The sequence below is a fragment of the Pleurodeles waltl genome, chromosome 3_2 (genome assembly GCF_031143425.1).
Source record: "Pleurodeles waltl isolate 20211129_DDA chromosome 3_2, aPleWal1.hap1.20221129, whole genome shotgun sequence".
NCBI classification, from domain to species: domain Eukaryota; kingdom Metazoa; phylum Chordata; class Amphibia; order Caudata; family Salamandridae; genus Pleurodeles; species Pleurodeles waltl.
The window spans coordinates 3764138-3782052 of NC_090441.1; the positions used below are offsets into that span (position 1 = coordinate 3764138).

The window sequence follows — 17915 nt, forward strand, 5'->3', positions numbered from 1 at the left end:
TCCCCAGGCACCAGACTAGATGGCAATGAAGGGGTAGAGCTACATATAAGCATCAGACCTGCGTTTCTTGATTGACTTTCTGATATCTCAGATGAAAAGCATTAAGCAATTGTTGGCACCAGTGTGCGGATCTTTAAACTGGGACCTTTTCAGGTGAAAGCAAGAGAACACTCCATAGAACACGGAGCTGAGGAGGGTGATGAGGAATCTGCATTGGATACAGTATCCACCAGAAAAAGCATTACGCAAACTAAGTAACTTGCTCTTCTGTTCAATACTTCTAACAGCAGATTACCCTCCTTTACAACAGATACCAAAGCAGGCTCTCGCAAAGTAGGAAGGTCTGTGGAGTGGACTCGTACTAAAAAGATCAGCAGGACTGAGTGGGTGGGATGGTTTGTCTAGCAAATGCAAAAAGGCCAAACGAGACAGCAAATACTCTTCCATAGTTCCAGCTACAAGGACATTCTGGTACAAAGACAAAACAAGCAATAAAACATCAAAGACTTTTGCTTGTAAAAAGGTCTGTCTTGTGGACCCTATAGTAGGCCACAAATATGGACTTTGTTGAAGGGCACCTAGCAACAAGGATGGCAGCCACAACTTTGGGTGGCAGATCACATTCAGTCAACTGTTGCTGCTCCATCTCCACACTTGGAGAAGTAAATTGTGCAGGTTCAGGTGGCGGACCATGCCGTGGCTGCTGTGACAGAAGATTCTCCTGCAATAGTAGTCTGATTGGAGGGCAGATGCTCATGGCCAGAATTTCCAGGTACCACACACTCTTGGCCCAATCCAGTACCACTAGGATGACTTGGGCTTGATTGTTTCTGATATTCTTCCGAACAGTCACAACAGCCAGGACTAGGAAGTCATACAGAAGACCTGTGTTCCATTCAAACTGAAATACATCCCCCTAGTAAATGCCTTCACGGGAACTCCAATGCACAAAACTCTTCACTTTGTGCATTCAACAGCGGTGAAACAATCTACACAGGGTACACCCCAATGCCAGAATTTATCCCGCACCACCTGGGGATGCAGATGCCATTTATGATCCATCAGGTGCCACCACCTCTGCTTGTTCGCTCTGGCATTCAAGTATCCTATCAGATGTGTCATGCACAAGGAAATGCCCTGATGGTCCACCCACCTCTAAAGGTGCAGAGCCTCTTTGCACAGGACTCAACTTTGCCTACTTATTGCAGTACCATGTAGCGGTGGTATTGCGCATATGAACTTCCGGGAGCCTACCCTTAATGCATGGTAGGACAGCCTTCCATGCCAGATAAATGTCCTGCAACCTCAAAAGATGTTACTGAAACATGTGATGAAACAGGTCATTGGAGCCGATGTTGGGAGATTTGTAGCACGCTTTACTAATATTAGTAACTTTAAACACTTGAGCAGCGCTCTTATTTTATTACTGTTGATGCTATTCCATGCCATCAGTTTTTACGACAGAGATGTTGAATAAAATGTTACCAGTGATACTTTATGCCGATGACTGAAGCGATTAGCTAACTATATTCTTTAACTATTTTGGTTTAAACATATATATACAGAAAAATGAGAAGGACATAATATGCAGGATATTATGCAAAAATAGGTAAGATGCGACAAGTGGTGCCTACTAACTTTTATGGGAGTGTCCCTCCTGTGTTGTCCATAACATATACCTATCTGGATTACAGATAACAGTTACTCTGACAGATAGTCTTACATGGTATGGGAGAATTGAGACTACAACCTTGTAGTGTAAATTCCTGATTCACATGGGTGATTCTATTACAGTATAAATATCCTCACATGCTGCAGTAACACCACTGGTTTTCATGCTCCCTCCTTTAAACTACTACTGTTCCTTGATGTTATTGTATCTAATCTTGCCTAGAGAGAATATTTGTGCAAATTAAGTGTATTTACAATCTGTTCTAGCCCTGAGGAAGTCTGCTGCTACATATGCGGCATAGACCAAACATGTGTCGGCTTGAGTAAGAATGAATAAAGATGATTTATTGTGAAAGAAACAAAGTACACTTAATAAACAAGGAAAAAGCATCTACCAATTTTTGAGTGCCGAAGTATCGTTTGAATTGTGGGGTTTCTCTAATTAAGGAAGACTGGGTGGCTCTTCTGGAGCACCATACACATCTGACTAAATACTTTAATTACATACTGTATATGGGTGAGTGTGCCGCCAATCCTAGCCACCCTCATTGATCTACTGTGCAGGTCCCTGGCGCTATCGATGGAGGGAACACCACCGTATTGCCGGCGGCATCGATCCCTTGGAGTAGTAAGTTTGAGGACCTAGGCACTTTAAAATTTGGGGTCGGTTTTCAGCCTCAATTTATATGCTAGCCTGGAAACAGGTGGCTCCTTTGTAAATAAGTATCTGGGGCTATAACAAGACCATATGGACTTTGTGACAGCTAATGGCTACAAAAATAACTGGCACTATTGAACATATTGGGCCATCACTAAAGGCATATAAGTAATGCCGGAGCATTTATAATTAGTGAATCTTCTTGAGTGTGAATTTTGATATAGGTAAATGGATGTACAATGTTCAACAGTCATTTCTTATTACATTAACTATGTAACACAATGTTTTACATGTCTCTTCAGAGTGTGATAATAGGGTGAAGCTCCCTTGGGCTCCCTGGTCTAGGCAATTATCCTACCCTCCTGGGTAAGATAATATTATGGATTTGATGCCTAGCATGAATACAGCATGGGCATGAAGCAACACAATGAGAAGAACCAGTTTGCAATTGGGATATAGATTTATCCACGTCTGAATAACAAAGTTGACTCTCACCTATGTCAGAAAGGGGGATGCGGTTGAAAGTGCCACACAATGTCACTCACATAAGTGTTTTTGAATATTCAGCAACCTAGTTGCAATGTTTGTCATTATATTTTCATTATATATATATGTATTTCAGTTTTGTGAGCGTCTTTTATGTTTTAGTTTACACATTGTTTTCTGTCTGTTCTTATTCCTGACAGAGAAAAGTTCTCCAGAGTACATAAATGTAAGAGAGAATATCTTATGGTTTTAAAAAAACTGTTCATGTCAAAAGGGTCTAGGAAGACGGCCTGTGTGGACATCGTTGAGGACAGTGGGACTAATTAAGAAAATCATCATTTTAGGGGGGTTTTAGTGAGCAAACCAGAGACACTAGGACCTGAAGAAGGTCGCTGACCTTTGGGGCATATCTGATGACGACGGAAACATATTGACCATTAGCAAAGGATGATAGGGTAATTAATGTCCTCCGATATCATCCCTTTTTGTTTTTAATCCTATCAGGGCTTTCACAAAAAATGTAGAGGTTAGGATAGCTCAAGGTAGATTTTATTATTCACTCTCTATCGCTCCGGTTGAGTGAAAACTCTACATACTTTAAAAAAAAAAAAAAAACCTTGCTCCCACTTTTCTTGGTAGAGCCAACCTTGGACTCATTTGGATGAAAGGTGTGGAAAGCCAGATGATGAAGCATGTCACATTGGGATGTGGGTGAGGGCCCTGCATTTCCCAGAGATTTCTCTGCATAAGGAATAGGCAACACCAATATAAACTGTCAAACCTTTTTGATGTGTGATTGTTTACATTGGTATGAGAAAGGTTTAGGCAATTCACCTCGCACCCCCATTTTTGTGGAATATGTCACGATGTATGGCTACAACACAAACAATTAAATATACTTGCTTACAAAAACAGTTAAAGAGAAGTTATGGTTAAAAAAAAAACGAAAATCAACTAAAATTAACCAGTTAAGGCTAGATCCACAGTCGGTAACAGCCAGGCAAACCATAACTTTCACACCAAATGCAATGCTTGTGACATCACCATCGATATGTCAAGTGAACTTATAAATGTCCTAAATAATCTTACAGATGAGATTACAAATCATGTTACCATTAATACTATGAATGAGACGCCTATGAATATAGTATTATACATTGATTTTGTTCTTTAACGATGTATCACTTTAAAGTGTTACTCGTGAGGGGGCGTGGCCAAGATGGCGGCGTGAGTGGACGTGCTCGTCCGAGCTCCGCCGCCCAGGCCTCAGAATACTGCTGTGCGGCCCCGGAGGTGGGTGAACCGGGTGCCCAGACCCAGCGATAGGCACTGCGGAGCAGCAGGCGGTCAGAGACGGCCGGGGGGGCCCGAGGTGAAAAGAACCGAGGACGCGGAGACGCGCGGCCTTGATCCGCGCTTTCGGCCGGCGTGAGCGGCCGTAGAGGAGGGAGCCACGTGGCCGGCCTGGACACGGCACCCCCCAGACCGAGGAAGAAAGACCGGAAGGAACCCCGGAGGTGGACGGCAGGGCCCGGTAGCGTAGTGGGGACCGTGCTGGGGGCCTGGTGGCGAGAATAGCGTAGGCGGCTCCAGGAGATGGACCCGACCACATAACTCGACTCCCCCTGTCAGACGCGCTCCACGGAGGGGGCGGTTGAAGAGTGGGGGTGCAGCTGGACGCCCCGTCTAAGAGGGCTGGCATAAAGAGGTGAGGTGGTGCAAAGACGCTAATTGGTGGTGCGGTCGGCCCGCGGCGGCTCCACCTGGCGGAGCAATAAGCTACAGGGGGACGAGTGGACAGAGGCAGCACAGGAGCGAAAGCTAGCAGCAGTTGGAGGAACATAGGGCCGGGAGTGATTTGGTCTCTGCGAGAGTCTGTGAAAGGGCCCTGGCCAGGCGATAGAACAGGCGCAGTAGCAAGCAGGAGTGATGGCCGCTTCCAAGTCCAAGCGGGAGCAATCAGTCAAGGAGATGCTGACCGGTGCGTGTCCAGTGCAGGGTGGCGCAGTGGAGGGGCCACCGACGGCGAAGTCCACAGAGACGTGTGGGGAGATGGAGGCGGATGAGGGGTCCCCGGTCACGAAAGGCTTCCTTACCTCCTTGTTCGACTCGCTCCGGAGTGACATACAGGAGCTCCGAAGAGACATATCTCAGCAGGTGCGAGAGCCGCAAGGGGAGGTTTCGTCCCTGGGTGAGAGAGTGACGCAGATTGAAGACGGCGAGATCTCCCGAGGTGAGGAAGTGGCGGCCCTACAGCAGGAGGTTGTTCGCCTGAGGGAGCAGCAGGACCTCCTGCAGATAGCGGTGGAGGACTTGGAGAATCGTTCGAGGCATAATATCCGCATCAGAGGAGTGCCGGCAGGGGCGGAGAAGGAGGACATTGGAGACTACGTGGTAGAGCGGTTTCACTCGTTACTTGGCCTGGAGGAGACCCGAGAGATTACGTTAGATAGAGTTCACCGAGTGGGTCACGCCGGTGGGTCCGGGGACCGACCACCAGATATTTTAGCCTGTGTTCACAGTTACGGGCTTAAAGAAAGCATCTTGCAGCGGTCCCGCAACCTTCCGCAGGTCCATTTTAGAGGCCACGCGCTCCAGCTGTTTCAGGACCTCTCGGCGCGGACCCTGCAGCGTCGGCGGGAATTCAGGCCCATTACAGAGCATCTGCGAGCACATGATGTGACCTACCCATGGGGTCACCCATTCCGCCTTGTCTTCCGATGGGAGGATCAGCTCCAACAGGTGAGGACTGTAGCGGAGGCAAATCGGATTTTGCGCCTGGAGGGTGTTAGCCAGGCCCCGGGAGCCAACGGGGGCTTGTCTGACCGGGATCCCCCGCGATGGCGGCCGAAGGAGAGAAGAAGAAAGCAGCAGCGCCCTACAGCTTTGGAACAAATGTCTGAACGGGAGTCAGTATTGAGCAGTGTGGCTGCCGGGACGAAGGCTTGAGGGAGTGGCACCTGGGGAGAGCTGATCTGCTGCGGGTCGCATCATTTCAGGCCTTTGTGGCCGCTCAAGAGGGGCCCGGGTGATGGGGTCATTGGACCTGTCCTGACGAACTTGAGAGGTTCTACAGCCCTGTTGAAACTTCACCTCGATGGAGATGTGTGTGCGAGGACTGTGTTGTTGTGAATACCTGTTGTGCACATTGGTTGTATGTTACTGGGCTTCCCTGAGACACTGCTTATTGGAGCGAGTAGAGATATGGCCCTGTTATCCGAAGTGGCTGATGGCCTGTTTTAGGATGTGCCCCCCCCCCCCCCATGGGGTCCCTCCCCTCTTTATTGCTTTTCTCCTTCTGATGCATGACTATTAAATGTATAAGTTTGAATGTTCGTGGGCTCAACTGTCCGACTAAGAGGCTGGCGATCTTATTGGCCCTTGAGAGGTCTGGGAGTCATATCTGTATGCTACAGGAGACACACTTAGTGCAGAAGGACACATGCCGCATGCGCTCCAAGTGGTTCCCTAGACAATTCTGGTCTTCGGCACCCACGAAACACGCTGTTGTTGCGATATTACTCTCGAGATCCTTCCCTGGGGAAAATACATGAAGTGCAAGGAAGGTTTCTGCCATTCGAATGAGGGTGGGGGCCTTTTCCTTTACTATTGCTTCTCTCTATGCTCCTAATACACAGCAAGAAACCTTCCTGAGGCAGGCTGTATCCTCGATGCTGCACTCGCCGGATGGCGCCATTTTAGTGGGAGGCGATTTTAACTTAGTGATGGATAATGATCTAGATCGCTCGGGTCACCGCTATGGGCAAGCAGGGGCGTTGACAGCGGCGGGGCGACAGTGGCTGGCTGAGTGTGGTTTGGAGGATTTGTGGAGGAGGGCACACCTTTTATTCCGCGGCGACTAAGACATATGCATGGCTTGACCTCTTCCTGGCATTGCAGGAACTCCTCTCCCGTGTCAGGGAGACCACGATTGAACCTCGGGCCTTGACTGACCATGCACCTATCACAGTAGAGGTTACTATAGATCAGAGACGGGTGGGTACCTCGGGCTGGCGCTTCAGGGACTCGATGCTTCAGAATAGGGCAAAGGTGGAATCGATCCGACGTGCAATCACAGACTACCTTAATTTCAATGATGATGGGAACACTGGTACCGGGACGCTGTGGGAGGCCCTGAAGGCGGTGGTCAGGGGGGAGGTGATGGCACTGTCCGCTAGGGATAATAAAGCAAGGAGGGAGACAAGGGTGGAACTGGAACAGAGAGTAGCGGTTTTGGAGCGCTCCCATAAAGCTACGGGTGCACCCAGAATCTGGCGGGAGCTGGAGGAGGTGAGGCAACAGCTGAAACGGCTAGACTGGGACAGAGCAGAATATGCGATCACACGTCTCAAACATAAGTATTACATCGGGAGCAATAGATGCAGGAAACTTCTGGCACACCAGTTACGGGCACAGCGTCGACAATAAAGCTGGTTCGTTCCCCTTCAGGCGCGGAAGCGCGAACGAGCGATCAAATAGCAGAGGCGTTTGCGGAGTTTTATAAAGGGTTGTATACGATGGACGAGCAGAGGGATGTGGCTCCGGATGCATTTCTGGAGGGTATAGCAATCACTCCTCTGGGTGAGAGGGAGGCATCTTCTCTAGACCAACCCATAAGGGCGGAAGAGGTTATATCAGCGATCTCACGTTTGCAGTTGGGGAAATCCCCGGGCCCAGATGGTTTTACGGACTTTTTCTATAAGACTTTTTGCGTGGAACTTGTGCCGCTTTTGGTTCGGCTCTTCAACTCCTTCCGAACAACAGGAACTTTAACGACCAGTATGCTAGATGCCACTATTGCAGTTATACCTAAGCCAGCAAAGGATCCGGAGGAGTGTGCTTCCTATAGGCCGATCTCGCTTTTGAATATAGACGCCAAACTATTCACAGGTATACTGGCCCATCGCCTGAATTACTATATGCCAGGGCTTATTGATCCGGATCAGGCAGGTTTTATTCCGCACAGGCAGTGCAGCGATAATAGGGGGGGGGGGGGGATGGGGGGGGTTGGCGGTGCCCTGCCTCTTGCGATATTTTCAGGCAACGCAGCTTCGCTTCTTGTTAGAGTGGAGTCGCTCGCTCACCGAGAAACAGTGGTGCTTTATGGACCAGGCGGTGGCGGGATCCCATATCTGGAAGGAACCCTGGTTACGACGCCGGCACAGGGCGGTAGGACTTTAGTCCTCCCCGATCATGGGAGCAGCGTTACGTGTATGGGACGCGGTGGCCGGTCGTCTAGGGCTGACATCGTTCCCGTCTCCGATGACCCCCATAGGTGCAAATCCGGACTTTGTACCGGGGTTACAGCTGGAAGCGCTGCGATGTTGGCACGACGGGGGCTGTAAAAGGGTAGGGAATCTTTTTGATGAGCAAGGAGTGATTCCTTTCGACCAGATGAGAGATACATACGGTTTGACGGAGGCGGATAGGATGATGTACTATCAGATACGGCACTGGGCCTTGCTGCCGGTCAATAGAGCACTAATAGATAGGCCTCTGACGCCGTCTGAGAAATTGCTTTTGCTGAAGAAGGATGATAAACAAGTAATTTCAGAGCTTGATAGGCTATTGCAGGGGGAGGGGCGCCTGCCTAAATATAAGGGACAGTTGCGATGGGAGAGTTAGCTGGAAAGGGAGCTTTCGGACGAAGAGTGGGATAATATCTTCTATAGGATACACCACACGGCCTATAACGCGGCGGGCACGGAGACAGCATATAAGGTTGCCTCCTATTGGTACTACACCCCAGCAAGGATACACACATGGGATCCCATTAAGCCTAGTCTTTGCTGGAGAGGGTGTGGAGGCAGGGGTACACTAGTGCATTTACTCTGGCATTGCCCCAAGCTCCATTGATGCTGGGAGAGCATTATAGACGCTACAGATACCGCGTTTGATACTAAGATCCCTAGGTTCCCATCGTATATCTTACTCGGTTTGCCCAACCAGCTCACCTTTCCTCTGAGATCATTAAAAGGCCGGTAAAGCCCTGGCCCTCAATGCGGCGGTGCAGCTGAATTTAGCGTTATGGGGCTCGGACAGGATTCCAACATACGTGTCATGGCTGCAGAAGTTTTGGTTTATCTTGGCAATGGAGAAGCTCACTCTGGCATCGCAACAGCGGGTGGGGGACCTTAGGGACTTATGGGGACCGTTCTTGCAGATCTTATCCACAGAGTTCACTGAATTGACATGACCAGCTTACCTGAGAGTTCTGGGGCTGACCTGATTCTCTGGAATGTGTCCGCCGGAGAGATCTTTGGGAGAACTGGGGCTATGCAGGGGAGTGGGGTGGCGGAATGTAGAGACTGGTGGATGATGGGGCATATCAAAGGAAGCAGTGTTGGTGTCTTATGTTTTGTTTTACCATGTTTGAAGTTCACTTATTAAGGCAGCAGACCACTGCGAGTGATCCAGTTGTACTTGGGATTGCAAGGAGGAACCGAGGGGGTGGCCCCCCTCGGATATGACTACACAGGAGACGATCCCTAAGAACTGCTTATATGTTTTTGGACTAGATATGCTGTACTGTGTTTGTTTTATTACGATGTCTTATATTCTTTATGTTGGTATTTTGAAACATGAAACAGATTTGATCCATTAAGTGTTACTCCTTATAATTATGGAGAAGTCATACACATTCCAGTTGGTGCACAAATTATGGTTTGCATGGCATCACATTTAGTGATCAAGTTTTGATTTGCTTGGTTATTGTGCGAGTAATTCTTTACGGAGCTAATCACAACTGTCAAACTTCGGTGGTTTTGTTCGGTTACCATAACTTCACTTTAACAGCAGTTTCTTAGAGCATTTCAGAGGGTTTTCTAAAATATCCATTAAGGTTTTATCACCAGTCCTAACCATAAATTACTTTAATTGTAGTTTTGAAGTGGATTTCAGTTTTTTTAAATGTTGTTTTTCTTTGACGTTTTAGTTCCTCCGCACATGGCTTTCTACTATGAACAGAAGCACTTGGACACAGGACATGGCCTACCTGTCACAGGCAGGTAGGCCATGTCCTTTAGGCTACTAGTGACATTGTGAACAACTGTAATTCTGTAATTTGATGAGATCCACTTAAGAGTGTTAGTAAGTTACCTGTGGCAGTGCCCGGATGGATGTGATTCCCTGGTCTGAACGGTTGGACTCCATTTTGTAACTTTTATTCCGATGCACAATATTCAAGGACATCAGTATGGAAAGGTCTCTTTGAAATCCCTCCATTGAGACAGATTTCCTGAAACCTGGCGCAGTTGATAAGACCAGTCCCATAGGCCAGAACTGGTTGATCACACTTTCAGTCCACATTTTGTCCACTGAACAACTTGAGGTCCGAGGAACTCTAGCAGGTGGTACAGGAACAGAAGAAAAAGTTACTCCAAACTCATCGCTGATGTTGTCAAGTTCCATCTCTGCTAAGGCCTCCATTTTCTCCTGCAGTTGAAATAAAAATATGAGATGAGAGTAATATTTACTAACTCGGCTGATCTCTCTACAGATGTGAAGAAAGAGGCAATTAAAATGTGTACTTCACACTTTTTTTAACTTGTTAAAAGCAGTTGATTAATCTTTTTGTGTCTGGTACTCAAAAAACCATTGGTTTGTTCCGTGTGTAACCTTGTAAAAAAGGAAAATGTGTGTGTGCTTTTCTGAAAAAGAACTACTAAGCACATGCTGCTGTTGACTGTTTGCACACTGGTGCTAATAAGGGAGAAAGGCCTGACTATACACAACAGCAGGCTTAATTCAAAAGAGATGGACATGCAGGTGATCTCATCTTGGCCATCCATTCTTCAAGGTAGTACAGGCTAGGTGTGTGAAGGTGCAAGAATCATGGGTAATAGCTGACCTTTTGCCTGCCTTGCAGAGACCCATAATAGCTTATTTTACAATGCTTTACGCCATAAAATTACCTATATTATTAGCTCTCAATTTATCAATCTCGGGAGCATAACAGATTAAGCTTGCTTTGCCGGGACCTCAGACGCAAGCGCTTTATTCACTGAGCAGTCTGGTTATTGCTATGTTAGCGTAGCTATATATTTTTGCATTACCGTCTATTCATAAGCAAGGGAAAGAATAAAAGGCATGTCAGAAAATGAGGATTGCTCACAGCCAGAAAAGGGTGAGAATTTGTGATAAAATCAATGTGTTTTCAACCACTTACTGACTTGCAGTATTGTCATGATCACATCATTAGCACGCTTGGGCACAAGATCACACACCACATTTTATTCAATGGGTAACATTTTGATTTTACCTTGTATATGTTTTTTCTCATAATTTCTTTCAACAGGTCCGAAAGATTTGGGTTTCCTTTTGTGAGAATAATCACTACCACCAAAAGAGGTGTCACTAAGGACACAAAAATTACACAAGCTCAACTAGCATGTCTAAATCAAAAGTAGATTAGGGCATTTAAATTCGGTCCTCAAAAATTGTCTGACTCATTTTGAGCACACCAGGCAAGAAATATGTTGACCTTCTGAGAACCTAGGGTCAATTTTTCTCTCTAGCCTACGGATTCTAATTGTTTTTAACCTTAAAATGGTTTTCTCGCGGTAATAAACCTTACTGGTACTGGGCAACTCATATCCAATTTTAGACTTCCTTCTTCCAATCTACCTTGCCCCTCCCACAAGCTAGTCACAGGGCAGTACAAGTGAAAAGCTCTCCAGCAAAGAGTCCTAATCTGAAGGGCCCGCTGGGTGTTGCACACTGTAGTTGTTGATTGTTCAGGTCAGAAAATGGACCTTTGAAGTCCAGGGTTCTGAAACATGTTGCGTGAAGCAAATGGGTAAAACATGATGGGCAAGCTCAAGTTAGGATGGCCTCGTCATTCCAAACGTATGGGTGACAGAAGCCAATGATAAATATTTCATTTTCCCCGGCCTACAGCACTTTGCTTACAATTCCGACCTTACACAATTTTCTTTTGTGAAACGGAGCCCAAGGTAGGAAAAATGCTCATCATTGCGTGACAAAATTATTTGATAAACTGGACTGCGTTAACCCTTTCAAGCATTATACTATTAGCTCAGGCTGAACTGGGAGTTACAGAGCCCACATAAGGAGGGCAGAGTGAGAATTTTCCACAGCCGATACAGTGATTTATTAGTGTGTATTTTGGGTGCATAGACATATAATCGTGGCTCTCTTTGAAAGTGTTTTCTCCACCTCTGACTTAATCTGTTATATTTCAGCATTTTGCTCTGGGATCGTCCTCCACTGGCCCACATGGCGAAGGCTGTGGCTCTTTCTTCATGTGGCTCAAAGGTGCAAAAGGTCCTGAGACAGAGTCTTACTGCCCACTTGCAAGAAGTACAGTGCACCAATTGGAACTTGACATTTATTGTGGACCTGAAAGTAGGGTTGTGGAAACCCACCTGCAGCTGTGAAAGTTTAACTGGAGTCTGTGGAGCAAGTTCTAAAGGACTGGGGACATTTCTTCAAGTTAGCAGTGCTGCTAGAACTAGTTGACCGGCACTTTATTGGAGAAGAATTCCACTCCTCCAGGTCTGGGATAACCTGTCCATATTCAGTGAAAAAGACACCTCGGCAACGTCATTTTGCAAATTTTAGCACTCACAGCTATTTTAAGGTGGGTGGTAAGTCAAAGGGTAAGTCAAGGCCAAATAAGGATGGCTTATCAATTGTATCTGACCCAGGGGAGCTCTTTCTAGCCATAGCTTGCAAGAATATCCTACTGAAGGATTACAATCACTAGAAAAGTTCCTAAGTCTCTGAGAGTGAAAACATTCAGCAGGACCGGCCACCAACTTCTGAGCCAAGCTTCCAAGGTTTACACAGGATTCCTCATCAGTGTTTATGGAGCTTTATTTTCTAGCTCCTAGGATTACACCTTTGCAAATTCTGTTATTGAAATTAAAAAATGAAAAGGTTAGATTTATCTTAGAAACCTGTAATACAAATGCCCAAGTTTCGGAAAAATCCTTCACTGCACAATGCACATACTAAGCCCCAACAAACCTGTTGAGAATCTCTTTCCTAAAGCTGTTTGTAATGAAAACGTTACCTAGGTGCAATTACAAATATCCACTATTGGTATAATTACCTTTGTTATATGTTTTGAATAACAGACTTTAACCTGGGAGTTCTTATTTTTTTTAATACAACACCAAAATAATTTTAATAGAGAAGACCAGCCATCTCATTCTGGTCTTTAAAAAAAAAATAATCTGACCTACACAGTTCATTAGGGTGCATTAGGCTCCACGACTCATAAGTTTCTATGTTTAATCAAACGTTTTATTAATTTTGCAATGACATAAAAACATTAAAGAAACAAGTGCCTTAAGTTGGTACGTTATATCCCCAAGTACTAATACAATCACCAGTTTTTCTCACTAGTATACAATCCCGTCTATCACAAGTAAAAGTTAAAGCATATGGTCTAACAAGAACCCACGGCTCCAATGACCTGAAACCAGGGATTCTAAAGGTTCTCATATTTCTTTTGCACCCCTCGGGCTTTGTACACCAGCTTTTTCAGTATGGTCATTGCAAGGTGGTTCAAATGTTAATATATATGTAGTTAAAATGAGTCACTTTTCTCCCAGGTATCTTTGCTTGTAGGACTGTCAGAAATAGTGATCTATCAAAAACTCAGCGAGTGAACATAGGTAAAACTGTTCTTTGGCAGATATGTCTGGAGAGGTATCAAACTCTCAATACAGTTAATACTCAAGTACTAAAATAAAGGAAAAAAGACTAAAACAGAAGTACAGTAACAGCACTGGTAGTTCTACCTACCGAGTAAATGTTGAAGGCATTAAAAGGATTAAGTGCATCTAAAAAACTACCTTCTCCTGCTGAATCTTGCAAAGGACTTACTGAGCAAGCCTGGATATCCATGATACACCTAACAGCAACTACATAATATATTTTCAAAGAAATACAATTTATGTTGCATTTGTACATATGCTAGCAAGTATCTTCAAACAGTTTATTCACCATGGTGGTAATCTCTCTTTGAGGAAAATGTATTCTGTAGATAACTACTAGTAATCTCCAGTATTGACAAACCAAGCCTAATAATCACATTTCTACAACTTGCGCTGAAAGTAAAAGACAACTATTGCATACTTATGTGGCCAACTAGCTGGAGACTGGTAGGATTGAGGAGCCATTTCAGATCAATCAGAACTCCGTGAGTAGCGTGTTAAGTATGCCACAAAGTGATAAAAAGGAAGTACTTCATAAAATGGATTAATTAAAACCATAACAAGATATGAAAGATTCCAACAGGTTTCTAACCAAATTCTAGAAATCCATACATTCTATGAACTGTCAGTCCATTGTCTTTTACTTTCATCTCAAGATGTATTTTACTTTCAGCTCCAGTTGTAGAAATGTGATTTTTAGATGAGTCCATCCCTATTTTTCCAAACATTTCTAGTACTTACCAATGACCGGCATTACGCCGAAAGAGCAAGCTTGCTTACAAAAAAAACAAATCCTAGCATTCTGTGGACTTTTTATTGCCAGTGCACTGCTTACTACCATAAAGAGACTTTAATGCTTACCGGTCGAAATGGACCAGAAAAAACACTAAGATTGAAGCAGATTGTCTTACTGCTGGTAGATAAGATGGAAGGTAACTTGCTATGATAACAGTCACCATGAAGAATGCTTTATCGTCTCTGTGTAATTAAATTACTTGTAGCTTGATTAAAAGCTAAACACCCTAAAAAGTGTGTTCATAGGGAGACAGTTGAAAAGTAACAGGAGTGCCAAGTTGCAAAGTGCAACATCACCATTCTGAATGAGGGTTGTTAAGTCAGAGGCTTAAGAAAAACTGAAAATTAGGAGGTGGATTTAGAACTTGATTGCAGAATCAAGAGCTGCCAATAACAATTTCAGATTGTATCTGATAAATATGAAATATCTGCACTGATTCAATAACATGAGGGAACGATTATTAAAGATTGAGGTAACAGCCCCTCGAAAATGCTTGATATTTCAAAGGAAACAACCTAGAGAGTTGTGTTGCTCTGGAGGGCCTTCAAGAACAAACTTTTAAAGGTTGAGTCAAAAAAGTGATGGCCTTCTGCGTAATGAGAAGTCCTGAGGTTTCAAGGTATGCAAAAACATTCTATATGTAAAGAAGAGACCATCCAGGATGAAACGTGATTACAAAGGAATTGCATAGGTCTGTCTTGAATAAAAGGGACGACTTAGATTAACATTAATAGATACCAGTGAGAATCATAGGTATATATAGTCCAAAACAGAGCCCAGTGATGAAGGAATTCCAACTCATCTAATGAAAAAATAAATGTTTTAATCATTTTGAAGTTCTTCACAATATTATGATTGACAATTATCAGCATCAATTTGTAATACATAATTTTATGATTTTCACTTTTACTGGAGAAGTTTTGAAGATCTGGCATGTACAAATAAATATCACAGAGGACTGAATTTATAGGATTCTGCTGACAAGCTTGACATTCTATAAGAAATCTGCAATGAAGATGTTGGGCTGGCTGATACAGCTACAAAGTTTCCAGCTGACTTTGTGGTGTACTCTTACTTTTGGTCTGTGCTCCAACTTTAGTCAAATGTAGTGAATTCCTGGTTAACATATTTTACAATTTCTTTTAACTCAACAAGCATGATCACTTACTTTCCATTTTCTCCAGGCACACTTTATAACAGATGCGGCATGGTGCATTCTTTTAATCTTCTTCCTTGTTAGATATGATCTGACAGCTGCAGGTTAAAAAATATCTTTGTCAAAACTTACAGTTAGGCATTAATTTAAAAAAAGACTGGAGTTTCCTTGACCTGTAATCAGGACAAAAGGACACTATTTAGCCTCGTAGATTATGAGAAGAGAGTAGCAATACAATGCCTCCTGATTCCAATGACTGATAATTAGAAAAAAGTACTAAGTCGTAAGTCCTTCTTTTAAATTAGCGGCATTTTATCTGGCTGTAGTAAAGCACCCTACTGCATGTGTGGAATCCCACTTCTAAATACACATTCATCTATTTTTTTATTTTTTTTACAAGACAACATACAGAAGGAGGCTACGTATTGTCTATTTTTTAAAATCATCCATATAACCAAAATACTCATAGTAATACACATTGTCACTCAAAACAAGGCTCCTTAAAGATATTATAAACTGGGAAAAAGCAGGCGAGGGTGCTCCTGTTTAACATGAGAGAAATATGCCACTGCCTCTTTAAGGATTCAGCATCCTGCATTGTTTCGTCATGTACAGCAGGGCCAGTTTGTTTTTGGGGGCCTGCTTCAGAAAGGATCAAAGAAAACACTATACCAAAAGCACGATATGTGTCTTATAGAAGGTAGGTGAGGTATTTATTAAATTCAGAGAGACTAGCTATGATGGAGGACTACGATCATAAGTGCTCAACTTTCCATTCTTAATTATATGATTCTCTCAGATATTTATAAATAGTAGAATACCACAGCAACCGAAAACCAATCCTGGAGTAAGGCGAGGTGAATATTGAGGAAATCAAGCAACCAGTTTGCAGAGGTGCCACATCCAGTAGGGTGGCTCCTCAGGAATTGTAATCTACACAGTACTGCTCAGCAAGATTTCAACTGATCTCCAAGTGGTGGTCCTGCCATTGTCTGGAATACATACATCACTTGTCCAGGCAGCAAATTCTTTCCTCTTGTGGTGTGAACCTTGTGAATTTGAAAAGTCATAGTGGCCGTCTTGATGCAGGGTATAATGCACAAGACTACCCACTTAGGGATGGATTGCTTGAAGGAAGATAAAGCAGTACAAACATGTACATGGCATTACATGCTTCTTATATTTTACCAACTTTTCCTCTTAACATCTACCTTTTCTGTTGGAATACTGTGAACCAGACAGAAGGGTTGTAATGAAAATGATTAATGTGAAAGTCCAAAAACTGCTGGTGGAAGAAAAGAATACCGACTCCATAAGAAAACCTTGTTGCAATAGAAGATAATTACGATGGAAAACAATGTAAATTTCGTTCATGCAAAGAACAAGAAGCTCACTCATCCCTGGCTGATGTGATACCTAATACGGTGACTTTAAAGGGCAGATTAAAAGGATCTGCCTTGGCTAAGAGTGGCCCATAAACCTCTTAATAATCAATTTCCAATACCCTCTAGAAAATATAGAATGTTTGCAGAAGGAAGCAAAGAAGCCAAACAAACTTAAATAAAAGACATCTAGAAGCCATATTTAACCATGAAAGCATTTAATTTCTTAGTAAGATGCCTACATCTTAAGGTACCAGATGCAGAACCTCTTTCACATGAATGCATAAGGTGAACTTTGATTCACGGCGGTCATGCAGTTGTCTGAACAGTAATGAGTAATGGGTTCAAGTGTTCGTGATGATTATAAAGAGCCAGGTGGGCAAGTTCAGTGATGGTAGGCGGGGGTGCAGGGTGTAACAAGATGTCCTCAAGAGAAGGTTTGGTCTGCATGGAAGCATCCTGTGAGTTTGATGAGATTTGGAGGAAATTTGGATAACACCACTACAAAGACAATCCTGAGGAATGAAGTATATCTTTGCTTTACAGTGCTTCAGTTTTGTGATCAGGATTGAGAGGAGTGGCAGCAGAGGAAAGGCAGAGAAATATCATAACAGTTGTATTAAAATGAACTTATGCTTTTTTCTGCATTTGAATGTGCCTGATTCTATCTTTTGAAAGAATTCTGGGACTTGTAGTTCCTTGGTTTTTGAGGTAGTACATGGTAGTGGTTGTTTTAATCTGTAGCTGGATAAACCTGGAAGAGTCAGCTAGCAGGAAGGTTTAGAATGTCCAGTCGACTTACTTCAGTTCCTGAATAGTGACTGGTCACTTGGAATGCGTCATCATCTTGTCCTTATGCCAGCCCCAGCCTCTTGGTGAAACTTCTTATGCAATAGTCTGGTCTGCCTGAATTGCTAAAAAAGAGACTTCCTTGAGAATGTTCTTATTCCATAATCACCACGTGATTGATTGGAGTCAGGCAATTTTCCATTATTATGTTGTTGTCCACATGCCCTGACCACCAGATCTTCCAAGCACTTATAGAAGTAATTTGCAGTAGTGATACTGAGTACCAAAACTT

At 44.0% G+C, this 17915-nt stretch overlaps 1 protein-coding gene across 4 annotated transcripts in view; it reads right to left on the reverse strand.

Annotated features, from left to right (window-relative positions):
• Nucleotides 1-17915, reverse strand: part of MYO19 (myosin XIX) — a 270205-nt gene that overhangs the window by 49973 nt on the left and 202317 nt on the right. For all 4 annotated transcript variants that reach the window (XR_011201978.1, XM_069226540.1, XM_069226541.1 and 1 more), the window contains 2 exons: nt 15465-15550; nt 9914-10249 (listed from right to left, as the gene is read on the reverse strand). Coding sequence is in view for 3 of the 4 variants with exons in the window: in XM_069226540.1 (XP_069082641.1) it covers nt 9914-10249; nt 15465-15550 (422 nt within the window). In the remaining variant the exon portion in view is untranslated. The remainder of the gene's footprint in view (nt 1-9913; nt 10250-15464; nt 15551-17915) is intronic.